The sequence below is a fragment of the Gymnoscopelus microlampas genome (assembly GCF_963454915.1).
Source record: "Gymnoscopelus microlampas genome assembly, chromosome: 16".
NCBI classification, from domain to species: Eukaryota; Metazoa; Chordata; class Actinopteri; order Myctophiformes; family Myctophidae; genus Gymnoscopelus; species Gymnoscopelus microlampas.
Genome location: NC_139953.1, coordinates 29,551,982 through 29,566,768, shown reverse-complemented (window position 1 = coordinate 29,566,768; position 14,787 = coordinate 29,551,982). Strand labels below are relative to the sequence as shown.

The window sequence follows — 14,787 nt, the reverse complement described above, 5'->3', positions numbered from 1 at the left end:
GCACACACGCACATTTACTCCACTGTCGTCTCTTAATCCATGAAGACCGGCAACGCATCTGTGTCATTTTAAGATTTCTTGTAAGAAAATCTAGATTAAAAAAAATAAATGCCAAAGAAATCTTAACATGACACAGATGTGTCCTGTCTGATGTTCCCTGTCTTAATGAGTTAAATTGCTCTTTTAGTTTCTAAAGGTGACGCTACATGTTTTGTTTCTGCAATTTTTGAACCACTGACAAATTCAGTCAATTCATGCTCAATTTAATTATTCAAAAGACATTTTGAAAGTAAAATTCATGTAAAGTAGATTTGTTTCAAATGTAAAGTGCATGATAAATAAAATGCATTGTTATTATTATTATTAAATGGCACCTTAAATTAATCCATTATTGATAATAGAAATGAATAGAATAGAACATGTGTTCCATTAATCAGATGAATTAAGACTTCAATCGCACATACCTCTGACTTACACCATAGCATATCATTATCAAAGGTCCATAGAGTCTATATATATTAAATCATTTTAGATAATACATTTCATTTTGTTGCTTGTTTGATTTACAAATCTTTAATCTGTCAGTAATTGGTCGTTCTGTCTATATCCTATTCCTGCCTACTGACCCAGTTATCACAACTGGGATGGGTTTTATCTCACCATGAAATGTGTCCTCTACACATCATAGTGTTATTTTATCCATTTGTAACTCAGAGAGTATACATACTATAGAGAGTATACATACTATTCATACTATAGAGAGTATACATACTATATTAATTTGTAATTCAGAGAGTACACAAATGTAACCAAATCCAGTTAAATGAACACTGAGGATTTTACTGTGTACTCGTCTCTCTCGTCAGAACTTCAACATATACAAGCGTCTGTTCATGGACTTGCTCAACCTGTTGGGGACTGATGCTGCCGAGTCGTACCGCATGTGGGCCGACCTCCGCAATGTGCTGCTGCTTCTGGTAAAAAAAAAAAGACACTGGAGCATCAATAGATTACCACAGCGTGTGGCTCCATTTTGACACTTTCCGAGTTAAATTAAAGGGCCTACATCATGAATTTTAACTTGTCCTTCTTTTTTGTGTGTTTTTGGTATTCCCTACCTCTCTTCTATCCCAAAAAACACCCCAGTTTGAACACTCAGGCTTTCACAGTATATCCGGGGTTTTATGTAAATTGGTCTCAAAGCAGACCAAACTGATTTTCACCCGAACGTGACGTCACGTTCGGTACAATATTGTTTTTTTTTTACTTTTTCCACACAGGACCAGGAGATAACATGCATACAAACTGGCTCAATAGCGCCCTGTGCCAAACAGGACAATGTGGTATTGCAGGTGAAAGTGCTTTATAAGCCAGAGAGAAGTTAGTTGGAATGAGTATATCTGAGGCTTGATTTAGGCTCAAACCTTTTGAAAGACGTTTGAGGGACATAAACAATATGATATTGAATATTATTATTATTTTTTAATTCATGGTGTAGATCCTTTAAAAGGAAACTTCGCCCCATGTGAGGAGATCAATAATATTAGGTGTAAAGAATTATAGTTAGTATGTCTTCTGTGTATTTCTCTGTGAAATGTTAATGTCACTGGGTCTGGGAATCTATATACTGTACTGTATGCATGTATGTAAGTTAAAAATCTGCAAAATGTCCCTTTAACACTATTTTACACATTTATCTGTGTAGAGAGAGTTTAAAGGGAGACAAATAATTTGTACAGGATTGTACATTCGGTTCCGCTTTTTAACTGTTTGTCTAAATTAACACTTAGGATTAACATTAAAAACTGAGGATTTTACTGAGAGCAAAGGTTGAAAGCTACACATGGACACCTGAAAGTTACCCCATGCCAGCAGTTTCTCCTTCACTTTCCATGCCCACATTTTCCCAGACACATACTTTAATTCACCTATATTCTCTAACCTCTACATACCACTGCCTTGCTAAGATTGTGAAACATGTACAGGTTAGGGACATTTTGAATGTGGGTTTATTTTTTTGTTCTCATACTCTCCAGTGTGACAACCTGTCTAAGTCTGCTGAAGCGAACTCTCCAGCCCAAGAGGAGTTTGAAGAGATGCTGCTGGTTGCTCACTACTGTGCGACGCGGTCGGCTGCCAAAGGAGTGGACCAGCTGGTATGTGAACAACATGCATGCAGACACACTGCTTAAATTTAGTAAGAAACCCTATCATATTTACAATATCTAGCGTGTAGTGTCACATGATTGCAGGAAACAATCATGTGTAAGTACTGCATGTCTTCTTACAAAGCATACATACTATATCCATGTGTCCACCCACGTACCCTTATATAAATGTAATTGGTGGGGTTTTCTTTGAGCACTTGGCTAACGTCAGATTTACTCCCGTGTTTGCAGGTGAGCATCTCTACCAAGCTGTCGGTCGCTCTGCTGCGGCACACAGAAGTGGTTCCAGCCGATAAGGCCTTCTACGAAGCTGGCATGGCCTGCAGGGTAAGTCCACAGGGGTACTATAGACTAGAGTGTCTTTTTGTTTTTCAGCATACAAAACTGAGAGCAATTTCTTTCTTAGTGATGTCCGACTATCACGCTTGCGATGAAAAGTTCTCAGCCGAAGCAAGTATCAAACTTAATATTCTGATCCAGTTCTTATAGAATCGGAAACTTCATTTCAGAGTCATTGTGAACCAAACTGAGTGGGATTTTTGTTTTTTTATGTTTTGCATTGAACATGCTGCATGTTAAAAGTGTCTGTGCATCTCTGACATGTAAAACGTCTCTTGACATCAGATTTGAGTTCTGAGAAACTTTTTCCCCAGTGTAAATGAAACAGACTGTGTGCAAGGAGCTTTGTACTCTTTATTTGGCTACTCATATGGTTGTTGAACTGGGAGCTTTAGATTTTCCTCACTTGATCAGTAAACCCCAGTGTATTGTGTCAGTGAATTTTGAACCAAGGAAGCGCAAACTACAAGTGTCCTTATTAGCACATCCTGCATCCCACACCCACCCGTAACCCTTGACACACACACGCACGCGCGAGCGAGCACACACACCCACACACACCCCCACACACACACACACACACACACACACACACACGAGCGTGTGCACACACACACACACACACACACACACACACACACACACACACACACTTGTTGGGAGGTAGTCCGTGTGTGTTACACATTTCTACAGTTGCACTATTTTCATATATTTCGTGTTTTATTTTGCTACGACTGGAGTGCCCAAGATAGCACGTGGTGTCCTCAGTGGAAATGTGTCTTTTTCTGCTTCTCCATCACCTCACAGGCGATCGGCTGGGAGAACATGGCGTTCATCTTCCTCAACCACTTCCTAGATCTGTCAGACGTGAGTTAGCCAATCAAGGCTTACCTCAGAAGGGGAGCCTCCAGTATTACATGTTTTTTTTAAACGGAATCATACCTATGGACCGCGTGTGTGTGTGTGTGTGTGTGTGTGTGTGTGTGTGTGTGTGTGTGTGTGTGTGTGTGTGTGTGTGTGTGTGTGTGTGTGTGTGTGTGTGTGTGTGTGTGTGTGTGTGTGTGTCTCCAGGGTATTGACGAGGGCAACTTGGACGCCCTGGACCACTCAGATTTCCAGGACACAGATATCCCCTTTGAGGTCCCTGTGCCCTCCAAGCTCCATGTCACCGTAAGATGCCTACCTCTGTTGACCCCATTCATTCCCAACCGTTGGCCTCATAGCATAATTGACTATGTCATATTTTGGCCAAATTGTGATGTCAGCCTATCTCTAATCTCCTAACACTTCCTTATTGCCTATGTCCTCAGCCTATCAGAATGCTTGTTACTTTCTAAAATCACTATCTGCCTAAGTCAAAGCATTCTGATAGGCTGAGGACATAGGCTATAAGGCAGGATGAATCAGCAGTGCTAGGAGAGTAGAGTTAGGCAGATATAAATAAAGGCAGATAAATATGACTTAAGCAAAATTATCTCCTAAGTCAAAAGATGACTTGGGCAATTTTTTTTGTTTTTTCACACAGAACCAGAGATAACGCGATCCGAAGATTTACTGCCTATTCACTTCCTGGTTAACTTGCTGTATCTCAGCTCCTGTGTACTTTTTTTTTTACTATGTATTTTTGGTGGAGACATGTTATTTTCAAAGGCAGACAACAAATGTCAACGAGGTCACGATGACCTCGTTGACATTTGTGAAACCACACAGTGCAACCCTCAGTGACTAGCAACGATCATACTGGAGATAAATATTCTGTTATTCAGCATGGGAGACCAGCTTGAAGGGGTGTGTGTGTGTGTGTGTGTGTGTGTGTGTGTGTGTGTGTGTGTGTGTGTGTGTGTGTGTGTGTGTGTGTGTGTGTGTGTGTGTGTGCGTGTGCGTGTGCGTGCGTGTGCGTGCGTGTGCGCGCGCGTGCGTCAGGAAAGCCAGCGTGAGGAGATCCGTGACTGGGTGTTGACCGTATCCATGGATCAGCGAGTGGAGCAGGTTCTGCCACGCGATGAGAGAGACACATACGAGGCATCGCTGATAGCTGCCAACAGTGGCATCCGCTCTCTGCCCTGTGTCATCACTGGTACATCACACACACACACACACACACACACACACTCTCAACATTTTGTCTTTAAAAGACACAATACTATTTTTTTCAGGGAGGTAAGAATTAAGTAGTGCTGGTGTTAATTTTCCTGCCTCTGATTTTCAGCAGACACACATGGTAATTGTGGACCTGTTTGTTCTTGCTATGTTCACCCCAGGCTACCCTGTGTTGAGAAACAAAATGGAGTTCAAAACCCCAGGGAAGGCGGCCAATAAGGACGACTGGAACAAGTTCCTCATGGCCACTAAGGTGAGACAGACAGACAGACCTTTTTCCCCACAAAGGAAAGGAGAGTTAAGCTCTTATTTCTTGGACAATGTAGTCACATTTTCTGTAGGCAGAACTCTAGTGTGGAAACGTATTCAGAGACCCTTACAGTAGTTGGTCTATTACCAATGAATGACAGCCACACTTTGTACACTGACAGAACAATCACCTTTTACATCTTAAATGTATTGTCATGTAAGTTACCTAACAAGCATCTATAAGAGACTGAACAGCTTGTAAATTAGTTCTGTGGATCATAATATTCAGGAGTTCCTGGCAAACACATCAAATTACATATTTGCCAGTAAACGATGCAAAACCCCTACAGGGTGGTCAGGGTGCTTATTCAGCAGGGAGCAGAACTGGAAGGCATAGCGTGTTCCTCCACATGCCTTACATCCTCCTAGTGAAACTCCTCACTGTCAGGTGGTGTACAAGAACGGTCGGTAAAACAACCTAGTCGGACCCGGTCAAATCCGGCGACCTCGGAATGGTCGGTCCCAGTCGAACCCCCTCGATTCTGTCCCTATCTGTAACTCGGAACGGCGATGAGTCGGCTGAAGCGGACTTCACAACGTCCGGCACGGCGACTTACTCGCTTGAGCTTGCTCGGCGGTGCCTCTCATGGCTCAAGTCCGCTTCAGACGGCGCGCCTCCGTCGTCCACTTTTGCCTAACTAGTTTCTACCGGCTATACTGTAATTACCGAGCGTTCCGCGGGGGAAAAAAGAGTCTGACTAGGTTGTTGTACCAACCGTTCCGGTGACCGTAGGGTGAAAAGAAGCAGCTGGCGACCCTTGTGTGTATCGGAGGAGGTGGTTATCTACATCATCCCCAGACCAAACAGTAGGAGTCAGCAGTGAAACGGACTATACACATAGGGGAATTGGCATGACTACATTTGGGAAAACATTTTAAAACACAAAACACAAAAGTGACATGATAAAGTGATGTGTTGAAATATTTTAATTACAGACATGTAGTGTTCCAGAAAGAGCACGCCAGATTTGAAAATAACTTACTTGAAGGCTAGCAAGTACATAAAATAAAACTCGCCACTCTAAATTGAAGCATTGATTACATTTTAACTTTTGCAATGCTTAGGAAAAATAGGATTAAAAAAAAAAATTGTTAAGAAGTTCCCTTTAAAAAGCTTAAATTCCCTTAAGCTACTTATAGTTCCAACCTGATTTTATTTTTCTTAATTAAGCAATGGGGTTTTAATGGAGTTCAATGACCTCAAAGGACATTGAGAAGTTATCAACTTAACACAAACAACTGTGTAAAGCTTAGCTTTCAGTTAAAAAGAAAAGAACGTAAGCGGGCAAACTGCAATTAACGTGAACTGTGCTGTGAAGGAGAATTTTGGGGTGTATTAGCGGGGGCCCATGAGGATTTGAATAGAGTGAGGAAGATTCACATACAGCGTTCCCAGCCTCCGCACAGAACAGCATGAAGCACAGACCATGTTTGATTCATAATTGATCCACACCTTTGATCATACTGCCCCTCCCTCCCAAACGCACGCACGCACGCGCACACACACACACACACACACACACACACACACACACACACACACACACACACACACACACACACACACACACACACACACGCGTTCACAACCCAGGTTTGATATGCTGTGAAAGAATATGAATCTTTTGAGCCCTGGCTAATTAATGATGGTTCACTTTATCTCATCCTCACACAGCATGGAGTCGTCCCCATTTCACAGGTGTGATTAGCAAAGTAGACTACACTCAGCCCTCCTAGTTCCCAAATAGAGTAGACACACACACACACACACACACACACACACATATGCTCGCACATGCAAAATACACTCTTATCTGCACCACACAAGCAGCATACTATGTTTCCCTGAGTGTGTTTTGTGATTTGTTGTTGCTAATGTCCCTCTACCTCTTACAGACCACTCACAGCCCTGAATGCCAGGATGTCCTGACGTTTATCAGCCAATGGTGTGGAGGCCTACCGGCCTCTGGATTCTCCTTCCATTGAGGCTGTTGGACACACACACACACACACACACACACACACACACACACACACACACACACACACACACACACACACACACACACACACACAGAGAGAGCACTCCAAGCCCCCCTACTCAACTCCTTTATACCTCACGCTGCCATCTCACCACTCTGATGTTCACTCCAAACCACCGCCCCAGGCTTTGAAATATTTAATCCATCCGTCCACGCTCTCCCTTTAGACCTCTTCCCTCTCCTCCTCTTCCTCCTCCTCATATCTATCCCTCCATCTCTGCATATTGTGGGCCTGTTAGTGAAGTGCAGCGCTGCCTGCACATGCTGGCTCTTAACACATCTTTATGGGATCTTTATAGACAGCCTTTGCAGTCCCGTTGTTATCTAGAGTGGGCCGCATCTCCCAGAGGTGGTTTACTGGCGAGAGAGTCACTGTTCTGCTTTTAATCCAATGTGACAACAGCGTGGGGGTTTGCGCTTAGGAACTGGCCTGCGTTTGTTAGGCCTGTACGCCTTCATGAAGACTGTCATTTCCTTGACAACAGACATGAGTGACGCAACCAGCGTATTTATTCATTTATTTTTCTTGTGTGTGAAGCACTCTAGCATCATTTCATAATCATGTATTGACCCAGCACTGTGCCCAGAGTTCTATTTTAGTCCTGACGCCGTTGACACAATCACAGTCCCGAATGGAGTCCTATTGGCTAGTCTAGTCAGCCCCGGAGTGTTAGGGCTTCCGTGTCACCATGGAAATATTTTGTACATTTGAGCGCCAGTTGACAGATTCCTCCTCACTCTTGTGTTACTTCTCAGTTAGTTCTCCTGCATCATTCCTCAATCCCTGCCTTCTTTTCATGTCTTCAGTTCCTTTCTGCCTTCTCTCTCTCTCTTTCTCTCTCTCTCTCTCTCTCTTTCTCTCTCTCTCACTCTCTCTCACTCTCACCCTGTCTCTCTCTCTCTCTTTTTTCTCCCTCCGTCCATCTGGTCTTCGAAGGCTTATTACTAAGGTTGACATGGCTAACTTAAAACCAAAGTGTTGCGTTAAAGATGGACCATAAATGCCTTTGTGTAAAGCAGGACAATATCATTTCAGCAACGACATCACAATGTCATCACTAGGACATTGCAAAGGATAGTTAAGGCAAATTGTTCCAGTCAGTCACATTGTACGAAAACATTTCTACTTCTTGCTAGAAAATTAAAACTAGCAAGGTTCACATTTTTCATGACTAATCTGGAAGAAAAACATTACAGTCCATCTGATAAATAACAATTTAATGACTTCTTGATATCATGGTCTTACATGCACATTATGCATCCACAGAGGTTGAGTCAATCAAAGTATTGAACAACTGCCTTTTTTGCCCCTCTAAACTATTTCTAATCATAAATACATTGAGTGAAATTATGTAATTCCTGCTTTTTTATATTGTAATACTTCTTTTTTTTTATATTGCAATGCCAATTTTTCCCCCCAATATTGTTCAACCTTACCTTTGGGCTCCAGAAGATGAGATGATTGTCATGCTTTCATACCACCAAAGAGCTGATGCTGCTCACACTGTCTTTCTCTTACCCTGTGTGTGAGCGTGTGCATGCGTGTGCGTGTGTGTGTGTGTGTGTGTTTCAAGGGCAGTAAGAACTTAATATTGTATATGAAATATAATGTAGTTTGGACTTTAAACGTTTTGACCTAGTGCACTGTACTATAGCTTCATGCCTTTATTTGTTTGATATTAAATGTATTTTGTATAGTAAAATTAAATAAAGATTACATTCCTTCCAATATATATTCTCTTGGAATTGCACTTAATATTTGTGGGATGCCATTATATTACTACTTTTGACATGAACATATACTGTACAGTAGGATAGAAGGGGGACAAGCTAAGTAGCATGCTAAACGGTTCAAATGAGGTGTTTTGTGTGGGTATAGATAGACCTACATATTGTCTACTACCCGGTATTTATTTTCCTTGCTTGGGCAAACAGCGCCTTCTTGTGGATCAATTGCTCAGAGGTGTGCTGCGCCAGTATTGTGAAGGATCGTGCTCTTTAGAGGGGGCTTAAAGGTTCATGACCTTGACTCGGGTATTTGGCGTTATGGCGTTATGGCGCAATACTGACAATTCCCTATCATAAATCGCTAGTATGAGTTTTACTTAGATTACTCAATCTAGAATATCAGGCAATTCTGGGGGCATTTTCACGAAATAATCAACACACAACAAGCTCCCCAACCGTTTAGGAATGGCAAACGTTTATATATTGGCCTGTGCCAAAAATTTTAGAAGTCCTTTCAAGGTTGCAACCCAATGTCTTCATATTTCCTCATTAATGAAGATCCCATCTATGTTGCCCTCAGACCATTCACGAAGTGACATAGCCTTATATGGACCCAAAACACGTCTGCCAATCTAAAAAACTAAATCAAACATCAGTGTTTTAATGCAGGGAAAAAAATATTATTTCCGAAATATACATTTAGGCTGCTACGTATTTGTATGGACTGGATTGTCAACATTGTATTATTATCATTGGGTCTGCATCATGAATGATATGACCTCGCCATATAGGCCTATACTCTAAAATCGCAACGCTTTTTATGAAATATATTTCCAACATTAACCTTTGCTTAACATTAAATGCAATAATGCATAGGTCTACTTGCACTGCAGGCTCAAGGCCTGTGGCGCTGTCCACTCTGGGTGTCTGACTGTAGGCCTATTATCAGTGGTGGAAAGTAACTAAGTACATTTACTCAAGTACTGTACTTAAGTACGATTTTGAGGTAGGCCTACTTTTACTTTACTGGAGTATTTCCTATTTTCAATACTTTTACTTCTACTCCACTACATCTCAGAGGCAAATATTGTACTTTTTGCTCCACTTTACTCCACTTATTTGAAAACTTTAGTTAGTTACTTTGTAGATTTTGATTATTACAAAAAAACATACATTACCCTTACCCACTTCAGCCCTATATACTGTACATTTCGGCCATTTGAAAATAGCCATCTCACAACCTCACAATGCGTCGCCATGCGAGGCATTGTGAGCTTGTATCTGCTATTTTCAAAAGATATGTAATACATTTTACACATTTGAAAACGTGTGAAATGGACATTCTTCGTAATGAGTAGGCTACTTTATACTTTTGTTACTTTAAGTACATTTTCATACGAATACTTCTGTACTTTTACTCAAGTAAATTTTGAATTTCCAGACTTTTACTTGTAACAGAGTGTTTCTACATTGCTGTAATGATACTTCTGGAGTTCTGCTTAAATTGAGTAGACTTTTTCCACCACTGCCTATTCGCTTATAACCTACACACACGTGCAGCTACCTCCTCTTTCCTCTTAACATCCGCAATCAATAGAAAGGGTCTTATAATGAGAAGACATGCTTTGTCAAGTGGAGGCTCAAACCATTTCCGGACTTGTGAGTATTTAAGATGATTAGCCTGCCTCTAAAAAATAAGATTGTCAGATCCATCTGTTGTCTAGACATTATGGAGATAACAAACATGATGTATCTGGAGGAAAACATAGCCTACATGTAGTTGCATGGGAGATAGAAATTAGTCCCATTAAAACACCTTTGTGCTACAATTTAGACATTTTATTAACAAGTTGTCATTGATCAATACACACATCTATCCCATGATTGATGACCAGCACTTATTAGGGGTCCCCAGTTGACAACAATATAGGCTATTGTGTTTCCTATTTCATAAAGAGGAAGGCTTGATGCATGCACAGCCTTCTCAATTCAATTGTGTAACAATTCCAGTTAATACTTTCCCATTTCCTGCCTTTGTGCATCCCTTCACTTGCTATGATTAGGCTAGAGTATAGGCGCTATCCTTCATTTATAGCAGACTTGTTGGCTGCATAATCGTCCTTTGGCACCAAAGCCATGCGGCTCTATTTGGGACATCAGAATAAACGGCAGGACGGGGCCTTGTGTGTTCTTCTCCAATCTCCACCCAGATCCGCTTCTCTCCGTCCACTCCAGAAGGAGCTTCTCCACCGAATAGAGCAAGGGTCTTCAACAGGGGGTCCGTGACCCCTAGGGGGTCCTCAGAGTTACTACAGGGGGGCCGCCAAATCTTTGTGTGATAGGATTTTTTTTACATTAACCACTTGAACCCAGCATATAGGCTTCCTATTCTGAGGAGAACTTTAGCCAAAAATAGCAGATCTACAAGCTCACAAGGCCTTGCTGCAAGGCGTTGTGAGCTTGTAGATCGGCTATTGGCAAAGAGGGTTGGTGTGTAGAGGGAAAAAAGCAGACTAAGTACAGAGTGAAAAATCAAGTTTACAAGTATTGACGCTGCGGTTTAAGTGGTTAAATGTCTGAAAATACACATTAACATCCAACACACACTGCTGTCAAACAAGTCTTTGAAGCTATATGAAATCTATGAAAACGTTTAATCTGCAACACAATTTTATACATAATGTAGTCGTGGGGGTCCCTGCTTCATCTCTCTCTCTCTCTCTCTCTCTCTCTCTCAATTAGGGGCCCTTGGTCTGAAAAACGTTAAAGACCCTTGGAATAGAGCATTGAATATGGACGCATTGATGAAGCCTATATGTTGAATTCCCTATTCAGTTGAAATAGCCTTAAAATTACAGAATAATTATTTTGTGTTGCGGCTGCAGCCGTTCTGATGCCTATATATCATTCAAAATCTTGAAGGCGAGACCTTTAACCTTTTTTGGAGGAAAGAATCAACCCTTTGCAAAGATCTCTATCGTGCAACGGGCCTAAAAATGTAACAGACGACGATACAGACTCAATGCAACGTTTGGACGATATGTGGCCCCTCTCTTGGCATTCACCGCGTGCCTTAATTGTATGGACATTTAAATCAAGGTCCGCTGTGAACACGAGGAGAAACGGGCCCTGCTCTCCGTATAGCTGCTGTCCCGGGCTGGTTGACCGCTGGAACGGCCACAGTGTGAAGCCATGTAGTCCAGTGGTTCTCAAGCTGTGGGTCGGGACCCCCAGGGGGGCTCCACATGATTGGGGGGGGCAGATGACAGTGAAGTGACAATTTAAGGGCTTTTAAGACCTTCATAATACCTCAAAAAGAAAAGAAAGAAAAAAGACCATTGCTGCATCAAAAGTAATCAACAAACTTTGCTATAAAAACATGGCCAAACATTGGCCAAATTGTCAAATAATATAAGAATTAGGCAAGAATTGTGAAAATAGTATGCAGATTACAACCACACAAGGCCTCGCAATGCACGGCGTTGTGAGCTTGTAGATCTGCTATTTTACCTCAATACCTCAACTCCTACAATTCTAAAGTCCTTGTCCTGGTGGGGGGTCCCCAGTTCAAATATGATTATTTGGAGGGGTCGCGGCCTGAAAAGGTTAAGAACCACTGATGTGTAGTCTATATTTTCCAACCGCACTATAGCATCACGGTAACACCGCAACCTGCATTGCGTGGAAAAGGAGGGCATCGTCATGATGAAGCTGCAGCTTTACCACTCACTCTGCGCCAAAATGTAGGACTTTACCGGCACGCACTGCAAACCTGCCTACATGTAGGTCTATAGGCTAGGCGGTCCTGATAAAGCATCATTCTCCAATATCCAACAATAGCCATAATGCGCATGCATCGTATTTCACCATGGCATTAATGATACAATTGCAGGTGGACGAAGACGCTGGCGCAACGGAAATCAGATATAAAAGAAAGCTGAGATTTACCCATTATGATTTAAGATAAGAAGATCCACACACGGCACGTTTTGAAGGAGAGCATTTACCTCCGTGTATACAGTACAAGCGTACCTTTGATGACCGTGGCCGGTTTGCAGGCCGCGAATGACCACAGAAAGATAACGGGGCTCCGCAGTTTGGTCGCTCCAGCGAGGAGTAGCCTAGGCTTAAAAAACCCCGCCTGTCGTATAGCGGCCCATCTGGAGCCTCTCTCATCATCAGCTTTGTCAAGTCTTGCATACGCTAAAATGCTAATGACCTAGATAGCTCATGCAAAATGCAGCAGCAGAGGTTGCGGGGAGGGGGGGGGGGGGCTGAACGAGATGTCATCCACGCCTGCCTCTTTGTGGGGGTCGGTGTGTGTGTGTGTGTGTGTGTGTGTGTGTGTGTGTGTGTGTGTGTGTGTGTGTGTGTGTGTGTGTGTGTGTGTGCGTGCGTGCGTGCGTGCGTGCGTGCGTGCGTGCGTGTGTGCGTGTGTGTGTGTGCGCGCGCGCGTGTTGGGACAAGGAGAGGGGAGTCGCTCATCAGTGCACCTGCATCATGTATACGTATAGGCTAGAGTTTACCTCAGCTATTGCAGATAGACAGTGAGAGAGAAATAAGTTAGCCCAAGTAGCCATGCTGCACATTAAGTTAGTTCAATAATAATTTAGTGCCGGAACAGAATGCCATAATGATGTAAAGGGGGAGAGATACATGGGGAGGGCATGGGGGAAATAAATAGGACGAATCTAGGGCAAAGAAATGTGAAAAAAAGAATGAACACAATTTTTTGTTTGAGACAACAACAACAACAACAACAACAAACTCAAATTCATGTGGCCTAAATGGCCAAACGTCTCTTGCATCTTGCAATCAAGTCTTAACGCAACCAGCGAGTAACTTACACAAGTGTCTTGCGCGATCGATGACTCCCATAGCACGAAAAAACAACTCAAACCTCCACGAGTCTTCCATTTAGCATGCACATCATAGTCTCTGTTCTCGGTGTTCCAGCGGACCAGGATGCTCCATCCGTCTCTCTGTGGAAGATACCGGCGGTCGGGTGCTGATGCTGAGTGAAACGGTCCTCTCCTCCGTTGTGACATCCATCGTCGCTGCTCCTCTTCCTCACACTGCAAATAGATTGGGCAACATTGGGCTACGATGGAGATGAAAACAACAACAGATATTCCACTGGAGGCACACAAAAAAAAAAGATCTGAAACTCTCTCCTCACACACAGATAGAGTCAAAGAGAGAATATGGGCGCAGCAGTTGGTGGATAAGGGCTTTGGCGCAGTCTGAGAGAGAGAGAGAGAGAGAGAGAGAGAGAGAGAGAGAGAGAGAGAGAGAGAGAGAGAGAGAGACGTTGTCATCACGTAAAAGGCTCTAATGGTAAAAGCCTTCTGACAAGAGTGGGGGAGAGTAACCCAGTTTTCCATCCCGTGTTCCTCATCCCCCTCTCATCCTCTCTTCTGGGGAAGATGCAGCATCTGCTGATTTTGGACAGGTTTATTTCACCCATGCCATGTAGCCTACAAATTGACGTATATGAATATATTATAACTCTGAGAGTAAATAGGTAGGCTACCTATTTCAAACTCCCAGGCCATTCGCTAACTGAGGTAATTAATGTATGTGCCTTTCAGAGTAATAATAACATTAGGATAGGCTACTAAATTGTATAAAATATTTGAACCATAGGCAACAGGCCTCTAAGGATAGACTATATTAATAAAACAAATGCATTGCATAAACACTTAGGTTATAAGAAGCAGACTACATAGCAATAAACTGTTCTCGTCCATTTTCTTGCCATCTTTTAGGCCCATTTAGGCTATTGCTGCAGGCTACTCAACTCAATTGACGCATAGATGTTATTCGTGATTATCATGAGCCAAAGCCATGCCGTTATTTCCATTCAAGGACAAATCATTAAAGTTGAATAAATATTTTGGGACCCCCCTCCCTATGAACCAACGGCACAGGCCTTGTTGTCCATATGGTTTGTCATCTGTTCCGTCCGTCCCTTCCCCCCGCACCACGCATGCTGTCCGTTATTGATGGGGAGACCATTCGGCATTCATTTGACTCGGGAAATTACTATCACGGGTTCTGAGATAATCGTCTGCGCTAATGCAGGAACATTAATTTTATGG

The 14,787-nt window shown here is 42.6% G+C and overlaps 1 protein-coding gene across 2 annotated transcripts in view; it reads left to right on the top strand.

The window, feature by feature from the left end:
• Nucleotides 1-8,687, top strand: part of ift172 (intraflagellar transport 172) — a 63,314-nt gene extending 54,627 nt beyond the window's left edge. The window contains exons 41-49 of one of the 2 annotated variants that reach the window (XM_084081784.1): nt 867-977; nt 2,037-2,156; nt 2,400-2,495; nt 3,315-3,374; nt 3,579-3,677; nt 4,431-4,584; nt 4,769-4,860; nt 6,592-6,615; nt 6,813-8,687. In XM_084081784.1, coding sequence (XP_083937910.1) covers nt 867-977; nt 2,037-2,156; nt 2,400-2,495; nt 3,315-3,374; nt 3,579-3,677; nt 4,431-4,584; nt 4,769-4,860; nt 6,592-6,615; nt 6,813-6,902 — 846 coding nt within the window. In that variant the 3' untranslated portion in view covers nt 6,903-8,687. The remainder of the gene's footprint in view (nt 1-866; nt 978-2,036; nt 2,157-2,399; nt 2,496-3,314; nt 3,375-3,578; nt 3,678-4,430; nt 4,585-4,768; nt 4,861-6,591; nt 6,616-6,812) is intronic. The other variant, XM_084081785.1, reaches the window with a different exon arrangement.
• Nucleotides 8,688-14,787: the final 6,100 nt, after the last annotated feature.